Here is a 25,513-nt window from a genome sequence, read left to right on the forward strand (position 1 = left end):
AACACAGTAAAAACGTTTGGACACTGACCAAAATATTGGAACAAATTTTCTTTGGAACAACTTTTTTAGAACAAATACGTACCTGGAGAAGATATTTCTTTGTTTCAATATTTACGATTTTGGTACGAAATATAGTGGCAATTGTGTTAAAGTTTTCTTTTAGAACTGTTTTGATACGATGGAATAATCTACAAATTTGAGTCGATTTCGTTTTTATATAAATTTGTTCCTAATGTTTGGAACCGAATATAGACATTTTGTTTAAATTGTCGGAAACTATTTTGTGTAATTTAAAAGATTTTGTTCGTTTCGTTTTACAGTTAAGGCCTATACTTCAGTCGAGATAAATTTCAGTGGCGAAAGTTCATAAAGAACATCAAATAAAAGTCAATTTAACAGTGTTTTATACAGACGAGTGCATTATAAAATAATATGCGTATGCTGGCAGCAGGAGGGGAAGGAAATCTCGAGAATTTCGAATTAAAAAAAAGTGAAACCATATAAATATTGTAGCTCGAAAATGCCAAAAATTTGGCGTCCTCCTCGCTTCGATGGTGGATTTCGGAACAAATTCGTTACTAATTGCCTTTTTCTCTCTCCTAGAAGGTACAAATCTGTTCCAAAACTTTTCGGTGTCCATGGACGAGCTAATATTGGAACAAATATGTACCGAAATTTGTTAACGTGTAGCCTAGGAGAAAATTTTATTCAAACATACCTATGATCGGAAAAATCGCCATTTTGAATTATTGAAGGACAAAGGTCAATTGCTTTGGGAAAAAAAAATTCGACCTATTTAGTTGAATTTAAATTTAATGGAAAGGTCTTGACATTTCTTATCCAAATATATCAGTCCAAATCGGTAATGAATTGGTCAAGTAATCGGAATTGATTTATTTGTCTTGAATATAAATTTTTATTTGCGAGTAATCATGCTACTAGTGACAAGAACATTCTAAAATGCACACCTCTTAGCCAATTTTCTAGTACGGAATTGCTTTCCGATTTGTGAATGAATTTAATTGCCAATAAACCGGTATATATGTACACAAATTTTGTTTCATTTCTTACATGTATTTTCAGTTTCTTGTCTCATTATGTGATAGTCAAACTGTTTTTTTTAGTCAACTCGAAAAGAACATCAATTTCAGAAGAATTTGTAAGGACTTGATGATCAATGCTGCCCTAAGGGGTTCATTCCATAAATAGCTCAGGAAAAAACATTATTCCTTTTTGAAGAGGAATTCAATCCAATTTACATAGTTATATATTTATCTGTTGTTCTACCCTTTATTGCTAATTAATAATTAAAAGATTACCTTACCGCCCAATTAGAGGATGTTATTCATTAATAAAATATGAATGTCGCATAAAAAAATTATGGTCAAGAATGGGGAGGGTACTCACAACGAGGATTAATATCTTTTATTTTGGATCGAAATATATTTTTGTTCAATTATGATTGTCATTCCCGCTGCATACAACATTTAATTAAAAAACAACAAAAGCACTATACAATATAGATTCTATTATTTCCGTAAATAATTAAATATATAGAGTTTTCTTTCATCACTTACCATCAATGTCAGTTACATTTATTAATAAGAATAATAATTGCAATAATACTTTGATTTTATTGCTTTCATTATAAGAAATTATATACACACATTTATTTATTATGTATAAAGCAAAAGGGAACTAAAGGCTGGTATTGAGCAAAACAATAAATTGTGTAGAAAAAGGAAGCAAAGAGAAATGAAAAGGCGTAGGTTTCGAATATGGGTTTTAGAATTATTGTGCTTCTCAAATATTGATTTTACCAAATGATTATTTGATTGCTTAAGAAATATTGAGTACAATGAATTTAGCACGAAGTTCCATTTCCATTTTATATTCGTGAATCGTTCGAAATTATTTCGTGTTTGAAGTTTTTGATAAAATTCGCCAATTAACAGTAATTAAGTTTACACTTATGCAGTCCACTTTTTTCTCTATTTTCTTGCAGAAGTGTCCAATTTAGTAAGAGTGAGAAATAGCACATTAGGGAAATCTGCTCCATCTTTGTCAGCAAGTATGGTAAGCTTTTATTTATTTCTATTTGTATTTCTTAACTATATTTTATGTTTAAAATCCTCAATAGAAAAAACCCTATAGGAACAGCTTTTCAATATTTCACGGATTTTTTAAAGTTTTTTTTTAATACAAAAAAGATAGTAGGGGATGAATTCCAAGCTTCTTGCATACTGTGGCTTCGAACATTACATATTATTTATCCTATATTCCTTTAATGAAACTGGCGTTATTCGAACACTGAGAGAAATCCGAAAAAGTTAAAATAACATTCCGGAAATTATTATTTTATCCTGCAGTATTGATCCGAAATCGGTGTAAATATTATGCTTTTTAGGAGTATTAGGAGTTAAAGTTACTCTTTTTCATGTTAATTTTACCATTAAAAAGGTGTAAAATTAAGATTAAAAAATGTTGATATATTTTTACACCTAAAAAGTGTTAAAGTTACGAGGAAAAAAAGTTAATCGCACCCCAGTTTTTTTCTCAGTGAATATCGGAAAAATATGAAGTGTCCGAAGCCAGATTATGTGTAAAGTTTGAAAACCTTTCGTCGCAGTTTTTGTGTCCATCAAAAGTCCTAACGTTTGTTTTTGAAGTGTTTTAATATTTTCATCGTTACGTCTGTTAAAGATGTAACTGACTTGTGAATAATTTCTTGCTTTGTAGCGTGAATTGGGAATTTCAAATCGTCGTACATCAACTACTAATCGCAATACTACAATTACTAATCACCGTTTGAGTCTAGTGGCAAATACATCGCCTCGTTCGCATTCACCAATATCTGCAAGTCCCATAGATAGTCCACGAATTAACTCGCCTAGCATGATACAGTTTCCTTTTGTACCCATTAAGAGGCTCTCCAGTTGCCGTGGAGATGGTCGTCGGTGGTCAGTGGCTTCGCTGCCTTCCTCTGGATATGGCACAACTCCAGGCAGTTCGAATTTATCGGTAGGTTTTGCTTTCTTCTTTGTTTTGACTTAGACAAAAAATATGCTTCCATTTGTCGCGTTTCTATATATGGCTGACAGACTGAAGGCTTAAGGTCAATCTGTTGCAGCTTTTTTTTTTTGAATGTCCTTCTGATCGATTGGCTTTGAGTCTTCCAAATCTGTGAAAACATCACTGTAAGCTAATATTTCTTCAATTTAAATTTGAAATTAAGATAGCTAAAAATGTGGTCTATTAGCTGAGATTCTTTACAATCACAGATTCTGTGGTCCGAGGTGAAATCCGACCTCGTCAGATCGGGCTCAAATTTTGGATTTACACGTTTAAATACTCATAGATCACGAAAATCATATGTGCTAAAAATCGATTTTCGTAGACGTCCCGTCCGTTCGCATGTCCGTCCGTCAAAAGTTAAATAAGGTTCTGAGTGGTCTGTTACTTCAGCGTTGCAACGGGATCCAGAAGGCCAGAAATACTTTTGGTTCATTCAGGAATATAGTCTATTACTGGTAGAACAGTAATTGTTCAAAATTCATTAAAATGATACTATGGGCCGATCCTGAAAAGGACCCTTTTGTTGTGAGTGCAGTCAGTACCGCAAGATATGAATCTGCGGATTTTCACTTGCGTTGTGTTTAAGGTGTTCGTGTGTTCTTCTGGACACTCAATTTTAGCCTCGTAGTGGAAGGATCAGTCAGCACCGATTTAGTTCCGAAAAGTCCTAAATACGCGAGGTGTTTCCTTTCTTGTTCCCATGGCTTACCCTGAAATCCCCAATATGAATCGCATTCCGTGTGGTTGGGGCACCCATCGGGCGCGTCCCAGATGGCGGATAGGGAATGACTGTAATTGGTTTATGAACTGGCTATAGTTTATTTATAAATAGCTACAGGCACATATCGGCCTACGTCTACGAGAAGTTCTTAGTGAATACTAAACCGCGGACCACCCCAAAGCCCGTATCTCCTGCACCGAGAAAAATGTGGATGGTAAAATTTACCATCCTCCATACAAAATTCTAATGGCCGGATAGTAAAAAAGTCACCCAGCAAACGCGATATTAAATTGGACTGTCAAAAATTGTAGAATCTATTGCATGGATAGTAAATTCTAATAGCCGGATGGTAAATTCTAATATCCCCGGATATTAGATTTTACTATCCGGATGGTAAATTTTACTGGCAGGATGGTAAATTTTACTGGCAGGATAGTAAATTTTACTAGCCGGATATTAGAATGAAAAATGTCGGAAAAATTTATTTTTCCTTATTTTCATTGATTTTTGGCCATTGTTTGAGGGCTTGGGGCCCTTCCTGGATGACATTCTCTGTATTTCAAGCCATTTTGATGCGTGAAAATCTTTTTCCAACATTGACGACTCAGCCGAGATTTGAACACGCGACCTTTGTGATGACAGTCCAGCATCTTACAGCTGCGCCACGAATTGCTATAATGTATTCAAAGCATATCGGGAACCGTTGCATCAGCACCCACGATATTCCAAAATGACATTCTAACAGCAGGATGGCAAATTTTATTGGCTTGGATAGTAATTCCAATCCAAATTACTATCCTCCGTTAAAATCTACTGTCTTCCAGTTAAATTTTAACATCAAATATGCGGCCAGTAAAATTTACTTCCCGGATATTAGAATCTAAGAGAGGTCAATGTAAAATCTAAAGGAGGATAGTAGATTTTACCATCCGGCTGTTAGAATTTACTATCCATAGGATAGTAAATTTTAAAATGTCAAGATGGTAGATTCTAAAGGAAAGTATCTATGGAGGATGGTATTTTCTACTATCTTTTGAGGCAGTAGAATTTAAAGACACGATTTGTAGAAAATACCATCCAAATTTTTCTCGGTGTGGGTAAGGAGGCCTATCAGGTTTGCACCCTGTTGTCACAGTAACCTGTCTGCAAAAAAACACAAAAAGAGCCTCGGATGACGGATGGTTTATAGCGGAAACGACCTATGCAAGACAATGGACAAGATGTTGCTTCAACCGCAGGTCCCGGGGTCGAAGGGCACCAGATTAACGGAAGAGGCTCTAGAGTGACTTCAGGTTTGAAAAGCCTACAACTTTTATCCGATTAATCGAAAAATCGATTTTTGAAAATTCGATTTTGAATGTTATAGCTGAGGTCAAGACCTTTCCAACCGTGGGTCGTACTTCGCTCTCGATGTTCCCTGACCCGAGCTATAATCAAAAGTGTCTTGACCCGACCTCATTTTTGGTGTTTATGAAGCGATTTTGGCGAAATTTTAATAAATAGTATCAGAGATCGAGATCTGTCCAATGGTGGATCCGGTGGATCCTATTCGTCCCTACTCCAACGCACTGTACCCCGACCCTTACTATATCCAAATTGACCAGACTCTATCTCTAATATTTATTAACTGATTTTAACAAACTTTTTTTCTTTTGTTGATCTTCACCACTCAGACTATTCAAAATAGAAAATGACCAGTCATAAACCCAGATAAGCTTATGGTAGCTGAGATTCTTTACAGACAACCTCAGAGTGCTTGCAGGGTTAGAAAATTGCGTTGAGAACACTGTTTTCGGCCTTTGAAATGGATAAATTGGCTCGATACAATTCTTTACATTCCCTTTACAGGGTAATTGAAAAATTTCAAGTTGTTTTTGGGCGTCAAATGAACGATTTTGAATAAAATAGTAATAATTTCACAATTGCAAAGTCCTAAGGGTATCTCATATTGAGAAATCCTCGTCAATTGTCTGAGAAACCCAATTTTTGCATCGCGAAACCCGAGGAACTCAGTTTTTGCATTTCGAAACCCGCGAAACCCAAATATTGTATCGCGAAACCCGAGAAACCCAATTTCAGCTTCGCAAAACCCGAGAAACCAGAAACCAACAACAACAATGGTTGCACAACGTTCCATAGAGGAACTAGGCCCTCCCACAAGGGGAGTTCGGGACATCCATTATTATTTTTTCTTATACAGGGATGGGGTTGTCAGTCCCATGTCCCGTGAAATCAAGTGCAGTAAAGCTCACTGGATGCAATTCGAAAACCTTTAACGCCAGAAAAAATCCTGGGGGGAATTCTGTAACCCTGTGAAGTGATCACCTGTCAAAATTGGTGAACGCTTCAATAAAGTGGTTCGCAAAAGATATTCTGTAACTTGCAATAGCTTCACGTGAAGGGATCACTTTTCGGTTATGTGTTTCACTTGTAAATTTTTTGGTGAAGATGATGTTATCACTCGGTGAAGCCAGTAATTTTTTTTCCATACTCAGCTTGAAAAACAAGATCATATCATTTCTAATACTCAATTCTAGTGTTTTCCATAGTTATTTAGTTCAAATATTGATGAAAATCTTAAATTTAATGAAAATTTCTACACACTTCCGCTCTCTACTTCACGCAAAGTTACAGAATAAGTTTTCTAGCAGTCGTGAAGAGAAGCCCGTGAACCTTTCACTAGTGAAGCGTTCATCGAGTTACAGAATTCCCTCCCTGGTGACCTAAAGGGGATTCGAACCCGGGACACTTGCATCATAGAGCGAGTGCTCTACCACTTGACTCATTGAGTGCCTTTTGCGAGAAACCATAAACCCTTGTGAGAAAAAATGAAAATGAGTTTCCCCTTGGCAAAGGAGTATTGCAGGAATATTATCTTACAGTGAAATGTTTGAGTGCAGTGCAATATAATGATGTCCTTTCCAATAACAATTGCTTTCTTCTTCTTCTTCTCCTTGGCAAGAGAATATTCTATGGCTAATTGTTTATTGTTTTGTGTCTGTGGCTTTCGTACATCTCACATTTTAAAGTTGGTTACGCAGTCGCAGTGCTCGAGTCAGGAGCGTCTACATCAGCTGCCCAATATGCCGACCAATGACGAATTGCGTCTGTTGACGCATCATTTCTCCAGCAATGAAAGCAATCCCGGTGTTGAACCTCTGCATTGCTATGGGCAAAACCATCAGCATTGTCACTATCAGCAATCACCACAGACAAGTCATAGTCCAGGTGGTGGTAGTCAGAATAACAGTAGTAGTGGCAAGGAGGATTCGGGAAATTCTGAAAGACGATCTCCATACCATCGACCACGATCTAGAAGCTTAAGTAGTCCGAGTCGTTCGCCAATTGTGGACAGTGAGATTGCATTGATGAATACACTGTACAAAGAGCGATTTCCCAAGGCGACCCAGCAAATGGAGGAAAGATTGACGCATTTTATCAATGAAAACAAAAATTTCACAACATTGGGTAAATTTTGTGATTCAAGTCCGATTGTGCGTTTTGTGCACCATCAAGTGATGGAGATGGCAAGAGATTGCTTGCACAAATCTCACACGAAATTGATAACAAGTCGATATTTCTATGAAATGTCGGAGAATTTGGAGCGTTTGTTGGTGGAGACGAAAGAAAAGTCTCCGGAATCTGTGGCTGAATTGAGTGGTATTATTAAGAAGTTGCTTCTTATAATATCACGTCCAGCGAGATTGCTGGAGTGTCTGGAATTTGATCCAGAGGAATTTTATCGGTTGCTAGAGGCAGCTGAGGGGCAAGCAAAGTCCTTGCCGGGCATGAAGGCTGATATTCCGCAGTATATTATACACAAATTGGGTCTCAATCGGGATCCAATAGCGGAACTTCAGCATGAATTGCAGGAAAATAGAAATTGGTGTGATAGTAAAAATGCTAGTGGTGATGCTTTGACTGAGGAAGTGCAAGAGTCAAAGGGTAAGAAGGGTGGTGAAAGGGAGGATTCCCTGGAGATTGGTGATTTGACGAAAGATCAACCTGTTTATCTGACGTCAACACCAAATCAGGATATTAAGAGGCCAATGGGGAATCCTCCTCAGATAAATTCAGTGCCCAATGAGCAAGATTTTGAAGTTGTTAAATTGATCTCAAATGGAGCTTATGGAGCTGTCTATCTAGTGAAGCATAAGCAATCAAGGCAGAGATTTGCCATGAAGAAAATTAATAAGAATAATTTAATATTGAGAAATCAAGTGGAACAGGTATTTGCTGAGCGTGATATCCTCAGTTTTGCCGATAATCCCTTTGTTGTCTCCATGTACTGTAGCTTTGAGACGAAAAAGCATTTGTGCTTAGTGATGGAATATGTTGAGGGTGGGGATTGTGCAACAATGTTAAAAAATATTGGACCTTTGCCATCTGACATGGCACGCTTCTACTTTGCCGAGACAGTATTAGCCGTTGAGTATTTGCATAGCTATGGCATTGTTCATCGGGATCTAAAACCCGATAATTTGCTAATAACGGCTCTTGGTCATATAAAACTGACAGATTTTGGATTGTCAAAAATGGGTCTAATGTCACTGGCAACTAACCTCTATGAGGGATACATTGACAGTGAGACACGTCAGTTTTCGGATAAGCAAGTTTTTGGAACGCCCGAATACATTGCGCCTGAAGTTATACTGCGCCAAGGTTACGGTAAACCCGTCGATTGGTGGTCTATGGGAATTATTCTCTATGAATTTCTCATTGGTTGTGTGCCATTTTTCGGGGAGACGCCCGAAGAGCTCTTTGCTCATACGGTCAATGATGACATTGAGTGGCCAGATGGTGAAGATTGGAGCATTGCTCCAGAAGCGAAGAATCTCATAACGCAGCTGTTGCATCAGAATCCAAGGGATAGATTGGGCACAGGTGGAGCCCATGAGGTCAAGGAGCATGTCTACTTTCAGTTGGTCAACTGGAACTCATTGCTCAGGCAGAAGGCTGAATTTGTACCGCAACTTGCAGATGAAGATGATACAAGTTACTTTGATAGTAAGTAGATTTTTCATTTTCTACTATAGACTAGATGGCGCTTTTAACATTTATTTCAGGTTAAAATGGTGCTATGCCAATGAAAAATGAACATGTTTTTTTTAGCACTTTACTGTTCTCAAGTGCTTCTGCATTATCGACTTTTCTATGTTGGTTCCTGTCTCGACTGTTTTCCCCGGTCCTCTCCGTGTTTTTGAATTATAAAACAGTCGTGACAGTGAAGTATTCTGAGTGGACACGCGTTGATATAACGCCAGAGGAGTGCAAGAACCGTTGAAACCGAATAAACGTCAAAATAAGTAAATAATGCGACAGTCGCATTCTGACCACCAGCATGCAATTATCGTCCAGTGTGTATATACGTAGTTATTTTGTGTCCAGACCATATTTCCCACCCATTACTTTGCATACCTGAGGAAGGGGCCAACAAGCTCCGAAACGTTGTCCGAGTAATAAAGGAGGAGAAGGATCTAGGTCAAATCCGTGTTTCTTATTATTCAAAAGTCCGCGAATTCACTTTTATGACCTTTATGACACAAAAAATTGTATACTCCCTGGAGATATCTTTGGAATAAGTTACGGACACGCTGTGATGTAGGGGTCATGTTTGGGGTCATTGGAAAGGTCTTGGAATTTCTAATAAACTGAACCGGTTCCAATCGATTTTGAATCGGTAATGAACCGGTTTATAACCGATAAAAAAATTTTATCTGAAAATCAATCCTATTACTTTTGAAACTATTTTGGGGATTTTTTGAGAGATTTATGAATCGTTTCAAATTGGTTGAGAAACGATAAACGGTAAATGATGCGAAAGTACTTTTGCAGTATAGCATCTAAGTCACGAGTTCGAGCATTTGGCAAAGCCTGGAACGCTTTGCTATCCCTTTTTTCAGTTAGAAAAAGTGATTTTTTCTTACACATTCTCGTCCTTAAACGGTTAAACAGAAATTCCCTGTAATGGCTTTACAATCTAGACTACTGGTTTGATTCCAAAATCGAATTTAAAAAAATAAGATAAAACGTTGGGCAGTTCGACTCGGTTGTAAAGGTTAAATATTCCGTCCATGAAGTGGTCTTGAATTAATCCTGTAATGAAGAATTTTCAAGATCAACGGTTAATCAGCTCTAAAAAGCGTATTTCACAATCGAATGAGGCAAGTTTTGGGTTTTTAGAAAGGTCTTCGAAACTCAGATAAATCTAAACCAGTTCTAACCGATCGAAAACAACGATAAATAAATTTATCTTTGTATAATTGTTATGTCCAACACACAATAACTTTTGTTTTGTAAACATGTTTTTGACATTTGAGTGAAAGTATATGAAAGCGAGATCTAGTTATCTCGCTCTCTCATATGAAATTTTCAAAACATGTTTACAAACAAAATTTATTGTGCGTTGGGTATTATTCAATCTACAATTGCATTAATTTTACGCAATTTTGGTCAGATTTTGAAGGGAATTATGAATCGTTTCATATCTGTTTTGACCCGATAAAACTCAGATGAAAAAGATAAAACTCATACGGATGATTCTATTTCCATGGCGGTTAATATATTTTTTATCGAAATAATTTGTTTGTTTGCACTGCAACATTTTTTTAGACCACGGCATTATCTTCGTGAATTTGAATCGACAATCTGCGAAGGCATTAATTTAACACGGTGCTTTTTTGCAAAATAAAAATGAATAATGGTGCTGTTGCAATGAAAAATGGACATGATTTTTTTAGCACTTTACTGTCCTCAAGTGAGTATTATCGACTTTTCTCGATTGTTTTCTCGGTCTTCGCTGTACTCTTTTTTATTTTAATTCTGTCGAGACATTTTTTTTTGTTTTACAATGTAATCAAATGTGCTCGTATTGGAAGAATCTGCTGATCGTAGATCGTCCAGGAATGCCTTCCTCGTGGTGAATGATTCTTCCGTGCTCCTGAAGATTTTTGAGCAGAGGCAGTGAATTTTACTACGTTTTTTCACATTGAAAACAGGGGCCTCTCGACATTTCATTTTTCCATACGATTTTGCATAGAGGCATTGAAGACTATTGGCAAGTTTTTTCCTATAGAGAATTGACTTATCAGTCTGATATATTTCGAAATTGTTCATTAAAATCTACCTTAAAATACATATTTCATTATGCTTGTCGAAATAATACAAGAACTACAAGCAAATTTGTTTAAGGCGCGGTGCAATATCTGCAACATTTTTACAAGGAAAAGTGAAAAATAGCTTCACTTTTTATTAGGGCCTCGACAGACCTGAGGATTAGCCGAGAGACGACTTAGCATAATTTTACTAGAAATAATCGTCAAACTACATTTCTATCATTTTCCACTAAGTCGTCTCTCGGCTTAAGTCGTAAGTGTGTCTAGGGCATTAGGCTTGATGGGCCCCTGTTGAAAATGTCTTTTTCTGACATTTTGTTGGTTTGAACCGGGCAAGACTCGAACTCACTTGCGACTCGAGTCAGAGATCTCACCGCCCAAGCTCCAACGGTTTTGCTTATTGCACTACTGAGATCCCCTACCGTATTCTAAAACCAACAATTTGTTATAAAAGGAACCAACACAAAAAAAAGTCAATAATGCAAAAGAACTTGAGAACAATGAAGTACAGAAAAACAACATTTTAATTTTTTATTGGAATAGCACCATAACCATTAATTCACTATCTTATTTTTTATTTTTATTTTTTATTTTTTTGAAGTCATGTATGCGTAAACTGTCCCAATGTCCTCTAAATAATTTTTACAATCTGCTTAGAGTTAATTCTTTTTTAAGTGCACATTAAAAAGAAGGAATTTTAGTAAAAGTGTTTTTGGATGTTGTTAGCTCGCATGGATCGGTACAACCATGATCTCGGTGATGAGGACACGGATGAGACGGATGACACGCCATTATTTGGCTCATTTAGTTCATACACCCATCATTTCCGCAAGCAACAGTGCTCATCGCGATTGACATTGTCAACCAGTTCCATGGAGAATGACGAATTGAAGAAGATCACGACTCCGGAACTTCGCAAATTGGATGTAATTACCAATGATAAATATTTATTCCAAAAATTATCTCTTACTAAATTGATTGGGTATTTTTTGGGGCAAAAAAAAACAGGTTAAAAATCGAAGTATTCGAATGCCATCGACACCAGACACGGATTATCTGCCTGAATTGCTGAATACGCCAGATCGTGAGGAAATCAAGACAATTCATCAGTATTTGAGGCAACAGGAACAACAGAGACAATCTTCGCTGGAAGCTGTGGCCAATAAGCATTTACCGCCGTCGGCTATTGATGTGAAAAAGGCACCTCTTCCGGCTCCATCGAGGAAGACTCTGAGTACGCCAGAGTCCTCACAAACTGACAGTGATGATGTCTCACCGCAAATTCAGCGAAAGCGCAAAACAGGGCATTCCAGGGAAATCCTTCCGCGCTTCTCCATTTCCATTGAGGATGAACACAGCGGGTAGGTTTTATTTTTTTTATTCAGTTTTTTAATAATTAAAAGGAGTGGTTAATTTGCAATGAAGTTGATAAATTATTCACTTTGTATTATTTTCAGTCACGAAACGGGCACGTCATCGTCGGAAAATACAAAGGACTTTTCACCGCAATCCGGCACTGGGGCCATTGCTAAGCATAGATCCCGGTCGGTAATTAAGAGTGCTTCAGCTCTTGGGCTATCCCTCATGTTCTGCACAGGTATTTATGCCATTTCACAATTTAATTTTTATATTTAAAAAGGATTTTATCTCGAATTCAATTTGCAAAAAAAAACATCAGCAATTGCTTTCAGATTACTTTAAATATTTAGTTCCTTCCTCCCAAAAATCATGCACCTAAAGTAGAATTATCATAAAAAAAATAATTACCCAGGCGACTTGAAGGTGAAATTGATGGTGAAATAGAATGTCACGTGCTTATTGAATGAAGATAAACAAGAAGCACGTAAAGTTGGGATTTGTTGGAGGGATGAGAGAATCGAGTGCTATTTAGCTCAGTAAATAACATGAAGCAACATTAATGTCCGAATCAAATTAGATTATGTCAATATTGTAGTGATATCTCTTTCGACTTAATGCACCAAAGTGGTAGAGGACTGAGAAAGATAAAAAATTAGAAGATATTGTGGTGATAATTCGAATGGTAAGAAGACGGAATATCTAAAAATATTTAGTTTAGAGAAAACCGTTTTGAATTGAAAAACAAAAAAAAAAACAGAACAAAAGAAATAAAGAGAGAAGAATAGTTTACAATGGAATTTTCTTTTAATTGAATTTTGGCTAAAAACAATTCACCCGAAAGTTTTGTGCTTTTTATCTTGGTCTAATTTGAGGTAGTTTCTAATCCCCATAGCAAAAGAAAGCGGAATAGGAATAATAAGTGAAAAATTCCTCGGAATTTTCCAGTATATTTCCTTGAAAAATTCTATAGGAATTTTCCATAATAGGATCCAAGCAAATTCCAATGGATTTATAGAAGATTTATTCTGTGGAATACTTCCATGGAAATGTTCGTGGATTTTTCCATCTAAATGAAATGGAGGAAAAATGAAGTTGTCGCATGCATCTCATGCTTTTCTCCATAGCAAAATTCCGCGGAAATTCCAGTGGAAAACTAGCGTCCAGATTGCAAAATTCCCTGGAATTTGACGCTAAAATTCCACTAATTCCACTCCATGGAATTTCAAGTACGATTCACTGGAATTCGAGCGTTAAGTTCCGCGTAGCTCCACGTAAGATTATCCCTATAGCCAACGGCCGCAGCGATTCCACTGGATTTCCAGCAGCCTTTTCTGCCATGCCCGCTGATTTTACCACTAAAAATCCGCGTGGAATTCCCTGGATTTTACCGCTCAAAATCCGCGTAAGCTTCCGAGATGGAATTTGACGCTAAATTTCTTCCTAGCGTTCCATGGACGTTTGCGGAACTCTGTATAGGACCGTCTAATAAGAAATGTCCGCGAGTTTCCATGGACTTTTCTCTGACGAATATTTCCATTGCTTTTCCTATGGATTATTAACGTATAATCGGCAGTCAGCCCTTTAAAAATTTGGAAAAATCCTCTTTATTTCCACGAAATTCTCCGTGGAAATTTCCATGCAACTGCCTTAGAGGCTTCCGTTGTTTAATATTACGGAATTCCACGACTTTTCCAGTGGATTTTTTAAATATATTTTTCTTCAAAATAATTCCAAAAATTGATTAAAAATTTCGTGGGACTTTCATAGAGAATTTCCAGAAAAAAAAACATCCACAAATAAGGACGATCAGTGCCAATTGGCAGCTTAGAACTTGGAGAGTGTTCATCTATCAGACGAACACTCATGTGTTCTACTTTTGAATTGAAAATATTGCTACCATATCGTTCATTTGAGTATGTCTAGCTCGCAAGAATTATAGCTTTAGAGCGAAAAATAATTGCAGAATTTTCGCGCTTACTTCCATGGAGTCTTGGTCGGAAAGATATCAGAAAATATACTCTAAATATTCAAAGGAAATTTTGAATCAATTTCCAGGGAATGCTCTCAGATATGTTGCAAGAAAATTCCTCGAACTTTTTTTCCAGGAAATCCACGCAAAATAAAGCTGATAACTTTGCAGAATTCCAAGCGAAATATTAGCATTTATTTCCACGGAAACTCTCGCGGAAAAATAGAAGATAAATTCCAGGGAATTTGCTGTTACTGTCAAACTTTGCGCCCGATCGGCTATAGGGGTTGTAGGGAGAAACGTCAAATTTCTGTCAAAAACGCAATTTTTGACGAAAATTGCTCCCAATGTGTAGACGCCTTAAGTTCGTGAGGTCTAGTGAAATTAAGAATTAAGAGGATTAGGCGACATCAGCGCCAGTGCTGAAAATAAAAAGCTTCACTTTGGGGGTTTTTGGGTGCTTTTCGAAAATGGGTGAAAAAACATGGAGAGTAATGGTACGCAATATCGCAAAATCTTAAAATGCATTAAGATTGGAGTAATGGTAAGGTCAGAGTGCATCTTTCTGTACGAAAAATCCATTGATATTGCACTGAAGAAGTATTTCAGCAATCAAAGTGTGAATATTTAATAGAAATTTACGCTGAAAACCCTAATCCTTGATACTAATTCCTCAGTGTAATGCCGATAATAGACACAGGCTAATCCTAGAGAATACTCAGCTCGAAAAATTTGGCGGTAAAGGATAAGCCCAAACTATCATACACTAGGGATTTAGGATTAAGGATTAGCGTTTTCAGCGTAAATTTCCATTAAATCTCCACACTTTGATTGCTGAAGGACTTATGTGCATTATCAATGGATTTTTCGTACAGGAAAGAGCTCTCTTACCTTCCCATTACTCCAATCTTAATGCATTTTAAGATTTTGTAATATTGTGTGCCATTACTCTCCATGTTTTTTCACCCAATTGACATTTCGAAAAGCACCTAAAAACACCCAAACTGAAGCTTTTTATTTTCAACACTGGCGCTGATGTCGCCTAATCCTCGTAATTTCACTAGACCTCACGAATTTAGAGGATCAGCCTGATCCTCCAAATTTTGGGCTGATCCCTGAGTGTATCGACACCAATCCTCATTTTTCGGGCTGATCCCTAAGCCGATCCTTGTGTCGATTTTGGGCTTAAGATAGTTTGGGCTGATCCTTTACCGCCAAATTTTTCGAGCTGAGTATTCTCTAGGATCAGCCTGTGTCTATTTTCGGCATAAGGGCCTTGACAGACATGAGGATTAGCCGAGAAACGGCTTATCGTAATTGTATTAGAAATAATGGTTAAACTACATTACCATCATTTCCCACTAAGTCGTCTCTCGGCTTAAGTCGTAAGTGTGTCTAGGGCATAATACTGGCTTCAGACCTAAGGTTTAGCCATATGGTTTAACTGCTCTAATTTCTTATCAATTAGGATTTTTTGGCAAAATTTAACTTAGCATTGGATAAAGATGAAAGACCTATTAGATTTTCAAAAAGCAATAAGATTGGTCCATTTTTGAGATCTTTGGGAACTGGGCTAAACCTCTAATCTGAAAACTGCTTAAAGCCCATGTTAGTGTGTTTTCAAAAAAAAAAAAAAAAAACAATGATTTAGAATAATTATTCAATACGGAATCGAAATTTTCCCAAAAATCTCGCTTGATTAGAAAATAGTGGAGTTAGGCTATATTGGTTAACCTTAGGTCTAAAGCCCGTATAACGATAGATTGTCCTTGATATAGGTACCTTCCCTAGGTATAGATTTTCTAAAAGATCTTATCTGATAAGAAAGTAGAGAATATATGAACTCTATCGGAGATGATTGAGTGAATCGCAGCATTGTAAAAGCTGCAACAAATCACAGTAATCTGAAAGCGTCCCAACTCAATGCACTGTTACATTGCTGATGATGTCATACAAGAAAAAAAAGAGCAAAGACGTCTTGTGTGCAAATCTTCGAAGAAAGAAAAGCTGTTGTTGACGGTTCAAAACCATTTTTCCATTTAAGATGAACCTCCGGCGTCAATCGGTGGTATTCAGTCACCGTCGGGAGGTGGGAGCTCAAGTACAGCCAGTTCCCGCGACACTTCACCATGTCGTGAGCTGTCGCCACTTGTCACGAACCTCAAGCCCCCAATAATAATTCGCCGGGGCCCCCGTGGCTTTGGCTTTACCGTGCACACAATTCGTGTCTATTATGGAGACACGGATTTCTATACGATGCACCATTTGGTGATGGCTGTAGACGAGGGCAGTCCGGCCTTTGAGGCTGGACTGAGGCCAGCTGATCTCATAACGCATGTCAATGGGGAAGCTGTGCAGGGTCTGTATCACACACAAGTGCTACAGTTGCTTCTCAGTGGCTCGGAGCATGTGATGCTTCGAGCTACTCCATTGACAAATACCAGCATCCAGACGGGCGGGAGGAAGAGGGAATTGTGGCAGAGTAAATTGGCCAAGAAGGGCGTCAATAGGCACAAGAAGCAAAAGAAGGATAGTGAGAAGAAGAGGAAGACATCACTTTTCCGGCGAATCAGCAGCAAAAGAGCTAGTGCCGAGATTCAGCAAATGGCAGCAGGATTTACATCTCCCACCAGTGTCACTCCCAATTTGACCTTTCCCTCAACATCAGCTACTCCCCCACTCAATCGCTTAAATCTCTGTCCACTCGAATCCAATTCATCCCAGTCGAGTTCTCCGAGTTCTTCAGCCCCAAATACCCCAACGGGTTCCGGAGGGCAGTTGTATCAACGCCCATCGACTCTGCATGGCCTCAAGCACAAACTGCACACGTCAGCTTGCTCATCCAACAAGGGATTGCATGCGTCAAATGCAACAACAGCTCCAAATAGACGCAAATCTGTTGGACATATTCCTCTTTCTCCCCTAGCCAGAACACCCTCCCCATCTCCCCTTCCGGCTTCTCCCACCAGATCACCCAGTCCTCTGGCCTTTCCCATTGGTCATCAACCAGGCTCATCCAATACCACTCAGTCCTACAGTCCCGGTGTCATTCCCAGCAGCACAAATGCCACAGCAGCTGTGGCCAAAAAGACCTTCGCGAGGCCCAAGAGTGCAGAACCGAGTTCACCGTTGCTCAGGAGAGCCCTGTCCCCGGATCGACTGCATCCCAGGAGTGCAGAGAGCAAGTGCACATTGATTTCACCGCTCTGCTGCTCCAGTCAAGTCACCAAGAATAGCAGACCCGTTTCGGGAGTCTGGCGCTCAAGTGGAAGTCCACAGGTGAGCAAAAATTCCCAAATGTACCAGTATTATTTTTTCAGGAAATTTCAGAAAACCAAAATTCCGAAAAACCAAAAACCTGAAAGCTAAAACCCGAAACGGTAAAATGGCGAACAGCCAAGATTCTGATCCCTAATGCCATAATCCCGAAAGCGAAAATCCCGAAAAGCCAAAATCATGAACAGCCAAAAACCTGAACGTTAAAATACTGATCGCCAAAATTCCGAGAAAGCCATCGCGAAAGCTAAAATCCCAAACGACTAAATAGCGAACAACCGAGTTTCTGAACCTTAAAATATCCAAACGCCAAAATTCCAAAAATGCCAAAGTCGCGTAAAACCAAAATCCTGAACGTTAATATCCCGAACACCAAATTCCGGAATGCCAAAATTCTGGAAGTTAAGATCCCGAAAAGCCAAAATCCTGAACACAAAAATCTCGATCGCCAAAATTCCGAATAAGCCAAAATCGCGAAAGCTAAAATCCCACACGGCCAAATCGCGAACAGCCAAGATCCTGAACGTTAAAATCCCAATCGCCAAAATCCCAAAATGCCAAAATCGCGTAAAACCAAAATCCTGAACATTGAAATCCCGAACACCAAAATCCCGAACGCCAAAATCCCGAAAGCTAAAATCCAGAGAAGGCAAAATCCTGAATGGTAAAGCTCCGATCGCCAAAATTCTAAAAAGCCAAAATTCTGAAAGCCAGAATCCCAAAATGTCAAAATTGCGTAAAATCAAAATCCTGAACGTTAAAATCCTGAACACCAAAATCCCGAGAAGCCAAAATCCTGAACGGTAAAGTTCCGATCGCCAAAATTCTAAAAAGCCAAAATTCCAAAATGCCAAAATTGCGTAAAATTCCTCTAAACGTTAGGCTCCTGAACATCAAAATCCCGAACGCCAAAATCTTCAAAGCTAAAATCCAGAAAAGCCAAAATCCCGCATGATAAAGTTCCAAATGCCAAAATTCTGAAAAGCCAAAATCCCAATATGCCAAAATTGCTTAAAATCAAAATCCTAAACGTTAAGACCCTGAAAACCAAAATCCCGAACACCAAAATCTCGAAAGCTAAGATCCCAAAAGCCAGAATCCTGAACGGTAAAGTTCCAATCGCCAAAATTCTAAAAAGCCAAAATCCCAAAATGCCAAAATTGCGTAAAATCAAAAACCTAAATGTTAAGATCCTGAACACCAAAATCCCAAACGCCAAAATCTTGAAAGCTAAAATCCAGAAAAGCCAAAATCCTGAATAATAAAGTTCCGAACGCCAAAATCCCAATATGCCAAAATTGCTTAAAATCAGAATCCTAAACGTTAAGATCCTGAACATCGAAATCCCGAAAGCCAAAGTCTCGAAAGCTAAAATCCCAAAAGCCAAAATCTTGAACAGTAAAGTTCCAATAACCAAAATTCTGAAAAGCCGAAATTCCAAAATGTCAAAATTGCGTAAAATCAAAATCCTAAACGTTAAAATCCTGAACACCAAAATCTCGAATGCCAAAATCCCGAAAGATAAAATCCCGAAAAGCCAAAATCCTGAACGTTAAAATCCCAATCACCAAAATTCTGTAAAAGCCAAAACCCTAAACGTTAAAATCCCTATAGACAAAAATCCGTAAAAGCCAAAATCCCGAAGGTTAAAATCCGAAACGTCGAAATCCCGAACGCCGTAATTCCAGAAACGCCAAATTCCCGAAAGCAAAATGCAATCACGAATGTCAAAATCCAGAAAAACCAAAATCCCGAAAAGCCAAAATCCTAAACGTTCAAATTCCGAAAAAGCCAAAATCCTGAAAGCTAATATCCCTAACGTCAAAATCACGTTCAGCCAAAATCCTGAACGTTAAAATCCCGAATGCCAAAGTTTCAAAAACTGAAATCCCGAGCGCCAAAATTCCGAAAGCTAAAACTTTAACGTAACTGCAGGTGACTTCAACTGCAACTGCCCCATCCGTTGTTACTTCGGCAATTGGAACTGGTGTCAGTTCTACTTCTGAAGACTTCTCCGGAACATCTTCCTTTGAAGCTTGTGAACTTCCACCGGCTCCAAATCCACCCAATATCCTTTCACTGTCCCTCCAAGCTCCCGGAGAGCTTCTGCCACGAATAGCCGAAGAGAAGGATTCGCCCACGAGTGCAAGTCACGACTCCGTGGCGCCTCAAATATCCCCAGAATCCTCATCACCCACAACTTCGGCTGCTGCTTCGAAAACCACAACTTCCGTGGCTGCTCCGGCAACGGATCTGGGAGCAGTGGAGACAACGTCGGTGACAGCGTCCAAGACGGGCACAGTGGCATCGCATGTTGAGCAGATTACCAAAGGAAAACCACCTGCAAAGTCTCCGGCTACAGGTAACAAGTAAGCAAAGTAGAGGAAGGGAATAATAATTTGCAATCACATGAGAGTGAAGGGTTTTGGCACAACAAAAAGTTTATCAATGCAATGGATTTTATTTATTTTTTTTTACCCAGATATTTTCATTACGCTTTTATTGTATAAAGAAAAAATTGATATTCAAAATGGTGATTTTCTTTGGATGAATTCCAAAATTTTTAAAAATAATAAAGTCTAAATGTTTTAGAGAAAATGGATTTTGGGAGATAAAAGGGAGTAAATTTCTGAGTTTGGAACTTTCTTTTTTGGAAATTGAAAATTAAGACAAAATAAAATTGAAGCAATTGTAAAATTTTTAACGTGCCATGCTGAGGATGTTGAATAAATTCAGTGGTGAGTGTTTTGAAACAACGAAAAATTTACAGAAAACAGGAAATCAATTTTTGGAGTATTTTAGATAAATTTTTCACATTTGGTATTCAAATCTAAATTTAGAAACTGGATAATTTTGCTGAATTTTTCGAAACTGACATCTTCAATGTTTTGCACAATTGAGATGCTCAGAGCAAAAGGGGTCTATCGTTTATGCATTTCCTTTTAAAATTTTGAGAAATGCAGATTTTCTGTTTCAGATGGGAAGTCTTGGATAAGAAACTTTTCGGATTGGATCATGTTCTTCTTGTTATTCACCCAGCTCAATGCATTTTTCATTCGATAAATCATCGTTCAAAGCTTTGAACCTTTTCGATAAAAAAAAGCTTTGTTACTTCGATCAGTTCTAGAAGTTGATGGTTGACACTATTCAATATGTATCCTACGAGTTCTACGTAGATACATCTCTTCCGGTGTTCGCCAGAGAATTCGTTTCTTTTCAAAATGAAAGACTTCGTATTTTTACCAAAGCTTTCGACCCTTCTTGGTGTGGATCTTCCTCACTTTGCCACATTCATTTGGGACTTTTTCACTGAAATTAATTATATTACTATTTTTTTCAATATTGGCGTCCTCTACGTTGGTTGGTTTTTGTTCAACTGAGATCTTTGAATCCCTTTTTTTGTTGGTTGATATTTTCGTTAAGTTGCCCGTAATAGTTGATTTGTTCATTTTCAACAGTTTATTCTTATTGGATCATATTTCATATCCTTATTGGAACCGATTATCATGTTCGCATCCCAAACCTGTCGATTAGGGTGACTCAAAGAGAAAGAAATCTTTTGGCACTAATCTCAGGGTGTTCTACATGATGAGACAGGAAAGTTTTTCTTCGACGACCATATGATCGAACGCTATTTAGAAGTGGCTTAACGACCTTCTACGTAGAACAATTTTCCGATTTTACACTATCAAAGACGGTCGTTAAGCTACCTCTAAACAACGTCCGATCATATGGTCTTCCAAGAAAAACTTTCGTGGCTTATCATGTAGAACACCCTGAGATTAATACCAAAAGATTTTTTTCTTCAGTTCACCATAAGTCACCTTATAAGGTTTCTTATAAGTCAATCCTCCGTCACATTTGGAAGACTTTCAGAGTCGATTTCAAGACGATCCCAGACGAGATCCTGAAATTACTTTAACCACCTTGTCCTAGGCCTGCATCAACGTCTGTTGTCTCTGTTGTCGTCATGGTCAGTTTACCAAACCTGATACCATTCTAGAACTTCGTCCGTTGCTCTGTGGCTTCCCTCTGCTTCATGACTAACGGTTGATGCAACAGGTTGTCAATTGTCTCGCATGGTTGCATTTCCTGATGCAATCCAACCGTCATCCGAAGCTCTTTTCAGAATACTGTGAAACAGGGTGAAAACCTGAGGTCAGAGGCCGCTTCCTAAGAGACATGGGTTTTGAGGTGATCCGTCGTTTAGTATTCACTAAGCTTAGGACTTCTCGTAGACGTAAGAATTGGGATATGTGGCCAAACACTGTGGTAATCCCAAAAGGAGCCATCTTGTTGTCTCCGGATCCAGATGATTTTCTTCCTCAATTAAACACCGTTTTCGGACTGTTAAACTGTTTATTGTTGAAGAATGGTACACTACCCAGTTAGCTACTCTTATTATACCAAAATTTTCCATTCTCTCCCTAATTTTACTCGACATTATTTCCTGGAAAAGTGCTCAATTCCGAGAATTGCTCATTAGTAATTCAGGGCGATCTTCAAGATAACGATCGTCTAGGGACGATCGTTCAGTATCTATAATGTCACTATATCTAACAATTCACTCTTTTTAACTACCAAGACTTTCCAAATCCTTAAGATATGGAGTGCATAATTTGAATGGCCAAAGATCGTATACCTTCTTGATCGTTTGCCAACATTGTTTCCCTGAATTGTCCAGGCTTTATTACTTTTAGTTCAAGCTCTAATATATGATCACCTCAAAAAGAAAGTAATCTTCAAAACTTGTGAATGTAGATCACCCACTTTACGAGTTTTCCAGGAATAGGGGATCTGACTTTTTTAATGGCTGCAAAGTGTTTATTACCATGAAAGGCACGCTTATTCCAGAGTTTCTCTTTCGCTTGTCATCAATGACCACTTTTTAAGGGCCTTGACAAACCTGAGGATTAGCCGAGAGATGGCGTAGCGTAATTATATTCGAAATAATAATTAAACTACATTTCTATCATTTTCTACTAAGTCGTCTTTCGGCTTAAGTCGTAAGTGTGTCTAGGGCATAAGACAAAGTAGGGTTACTTAACTTCAGAACTTGCTCCTTCTATGATTGTCAGCCCCTCTACAAAAGAACACGATAAAGATGCATGTGCACAAACATCTATAATAGGAACGAATTACATCAAACTTTCTCGCGGCGCCCAACATGATATTACGATAAACCAACGCGACCATGAATATTAGAAAACCGAGTTGTAATGCACAAAATGCCTTACGGTAACGCAGCCTATTATTATCCACCGCCTGGGTCTCGGCCGTCTCGGCCGATGGGTACCCCAACCGAACTCAGTCTTGTAAGAGTATCGCTTGGAACTGTGTACATTACAGACATAATTGAGCGAAAACCGTTCTGTTGTAAGGTTAAAGTCACCGAGGGCTTGCAAAAGGGAAATTAGCTCAGGAGTGGTAGTAGCCCTACAAGGTTACTCTTGTTAAGGGTACGTTAACGTATTCACAGTTGTGGATCAAATAAGTGTCTGTAAACTCTGCACATTCTTCACGTACCACTCAGAGGGCTAACCCTCAACGTTGTCGCCTTTTGTCTGTCGAACGCGATAAACCTCTTCTTAAACGATTGAGAGTCCCATGTTCCTTAGTCTAGGTCCCTGCAGTTAGGTTCTTGACACACTTACGACTTAAGTCGAGTGACGGCTTAGTGGAAAATGATAGAAATGTGGTTAACCCAATATTTCGAATGTTTTTACGCTGAGCCATCACTCGGCTAATCCTCAGGTCTGTGAAGGCCCTTACTTTAAGGAAAGAAGGCTCTTACTTAGTTTGACAAAGTCTGATAGAAAAATGTCCTTCCACAGATTGAGTCTGGCCTCCTCTGGAGATTTATGAAGTGGCAAAATATGTTGCGAAACTTCAACCTAGCTCTTGCTTTTTGAAGAAGATACGTTAGTTCAGAAGAAAAGCTTAAACTTTGTACTGATGATGAGTTCATCCTCATCCTTACTTACTTACCTAGGTAGCGCTACGTCCCATTGAGGGAAAGAGCCTCTTGCACCACTCCTTGCCATTCTCCGCGAGTCAAGCGATAACCCTCCCGAACCGCAACACATACCCAGTCTTTTAAGGATCTCATCCACTACCTCCTGACATCTCCTTCGGAGGCGTTCTCTCGAACAAATTCCTTCCGACTTCGCATTCAGTAGCTTCTTGGGTATTCTATCATCTGGCATTCGGTGCATATGCTATTCCAGCTAAGAGATAAAGTTTGTTCATCTGCAATGGCTTTCAGGAACTTTGTTTACGAGCGGTATCATTCACATCGTGCGTACGCGGATCTCCTCCATACTTCAGTTGCTGCAGTCTGATATAAAAAAGAACAAGGCAAGAGCAGACGTACGCATTAGCTTAAGCTTAGTTCCCCATTGAGCTATGGCAAGTTTTCGCGTTAAGTTGGGTATCTAGGCGTGAAATTATGCTTCAGAATATTTCCTTCCCTTCGAAGTGAGTTTTGACCCATTTTGTGACGAACATGAAAACAACACGACTCTGTTTTTAAGATACACTCAGCTCTTCGATATCCGGCACTTCGTTATCCGGGTGACAGCTGCCAAACACTGGCGGTTGATGTATTCAAAATTATTTTTATCAAACATGAAGTTTCTCCAGAGTGTATTAAAGTATTATTATCATTGTATCGAACGTTTTAATGCATAATTGTGATAAAAAATGAAGCATAAGCATACCATGAAGAAAATTCTCTTGTTCTTTGTCAGACAGAAAATAAATTCATACAGCACAAAATATAAAAACCGTTGATCATTCAAAAAACCTAAATGTCATTTTGTCCTCCAGTCAGCCGGATAACGAAGAGTCGAGTGTATTTTGCGATTTAGAGGGGGTTTGTCATAGACTATACTCGCGAACACCGATCAAATGAAAAGATCTTTCGAGTATCAGCCTAATCAACCTCTTCATCCGATATCCCACTCCTCTTCACTGGTACGAGATGCGATTGTGTGTTTGTATAGGGCACAGAAACCTTCAGCTACTTGTGAATAATAAAAATTGTTCTCCCGCGCCCTATTGTTCACAAAATCGCGACTTCTTAATAGCTAGAGCCAAATGATCTGCGTACAAGAACGCTTTAGATAGTAACGGCAGTGGCTGATCATTCGTACGTTGAGGTAGACTTTGATGATACTTAACAAAGAATTAGAGGGTTCTCTAGTAGAACTCCTCCAGAGAAGACCTAGGCTGGATGGTCCTTATTACACTCGACTCTTCGTTATCCGGCTGACGTGGAGACAAAATGACATTGTGGTGTTTTGAATCTGGTCAACGTTTTTTATATTTTCTGCTGCGGGAATTTGTTTTCTGTCGAAAAACAACAGAATTTTCTTTGTGGTGTGTTTATGTTTCATTTTGTAGCACGATTGTGTGTCAAAAACTTTGATAAAGTGAAAATAACACATTAATTCACTCTGGACAAACTGCATGCTTCGTAAAAAATCGTTTTGAATACATCAACCGCGAGCGTTTGGCAGCTGTCACCCGGATAACAAAGTGCCGGATAACGAAGAGCCGTGTGTATTACGAATGAGATGACCAGCCCATCAGAGCCTATTAAGGCGTACAGTAGACTCTCGCTAATTCGGCTCTTTTAAGATCGGGCTACTTTTTAATTCGGGCAGCGATTACATTTGAAAAAAGTTTGTTGTCATTTTTGAAGTTTGATTATGATCATCAAATGAATCAAATATGCTCAAATTTAGCATGGTTAAAAACTATGGGTAAACTCAATATCTATATACAACACATGAATAAAAAATCGTTGCATTTCAAAAAGTTTGTCGCCCGAATTTCTGTCTAATTCGGCTGACATTTCGGCCCCATATGCCCGAGAGAGTCTACTGTACTAGGTACTCAACTTGAAATCTGCGATCACCCGTAATAGAGTCTTTTCAAACGCGGCTAAGAGTTCACTTAACTATTTTGCTTACTAAGACCTAAATAGACTATGGT

The 25,513-nt window shown here is 38.5% G+C and overlaps 1 protein-coding gene across 2 annotated transcripts in view; it reads left to right on the forward strand.

Moving 5' to 3' along the window:
* The window catches only part of LOC129799597 (microtubule-associated serine/threonine-protein kinase 3), a 28,363-nt gene extending 8,085 nt beyond the window's left edge, over positions 1-20,278 (forward strand). Inside the window, exons 2-9 of one of the 2 annotated variants that reach the window (XM_055843620.1) lie at positions 2,006-2,076; positions 2,740-3,021; positions 6,826-8,803; positions 11,638-11,837; positions 11,920-12,272; positions 12,369-12,508; positions 16,284-17,518; positions 19,451-20,278. In XM_055843620.1, coding sequence (XP_055699595.1) covers positions 2,006-2,076; positions 2,740-3,021; positions 6,826-8,803; positions 11,638-11,837; positions 11,920-12,272; positions 12,369-12,508; positions 16,284-17,518; positions 19,451-19,888 — 4,697 coding nt within the window. In that variant the 3' untranslated portion in view covers positions 19,889-20,278. The remainder of the gene's footprint in view (positions 1-2,005; positions 2,077-2,739; positions 3,022-6,825; positions 8,804-11,637; positions 11,838-11,919; positions 12,273-12,368; positions 12,509-16,283; positions 17,519-19,450) is intronic. The other variant, XM_055843621.1, reaches the window with a different exon arrangement.
* The last annotated feature ends 5,235 nt before the right edge of the window (positions 20,279-25,513 follow it).

The sequence above is a fragment of the Phlebotomus papatasi genome, chromosome 1, assembly GCF_024763615.1.
Source record: "Phlebotomus papatasi isolate M1 chromosome 1, Ppap_2.1, whole genome shotgun sequence".
NCBI lineage: Eukaryota > Metazoa > Arthropoda > Insecta > Diptera > Psychodidae > Phlebotomus > Phlebotomus papatasi.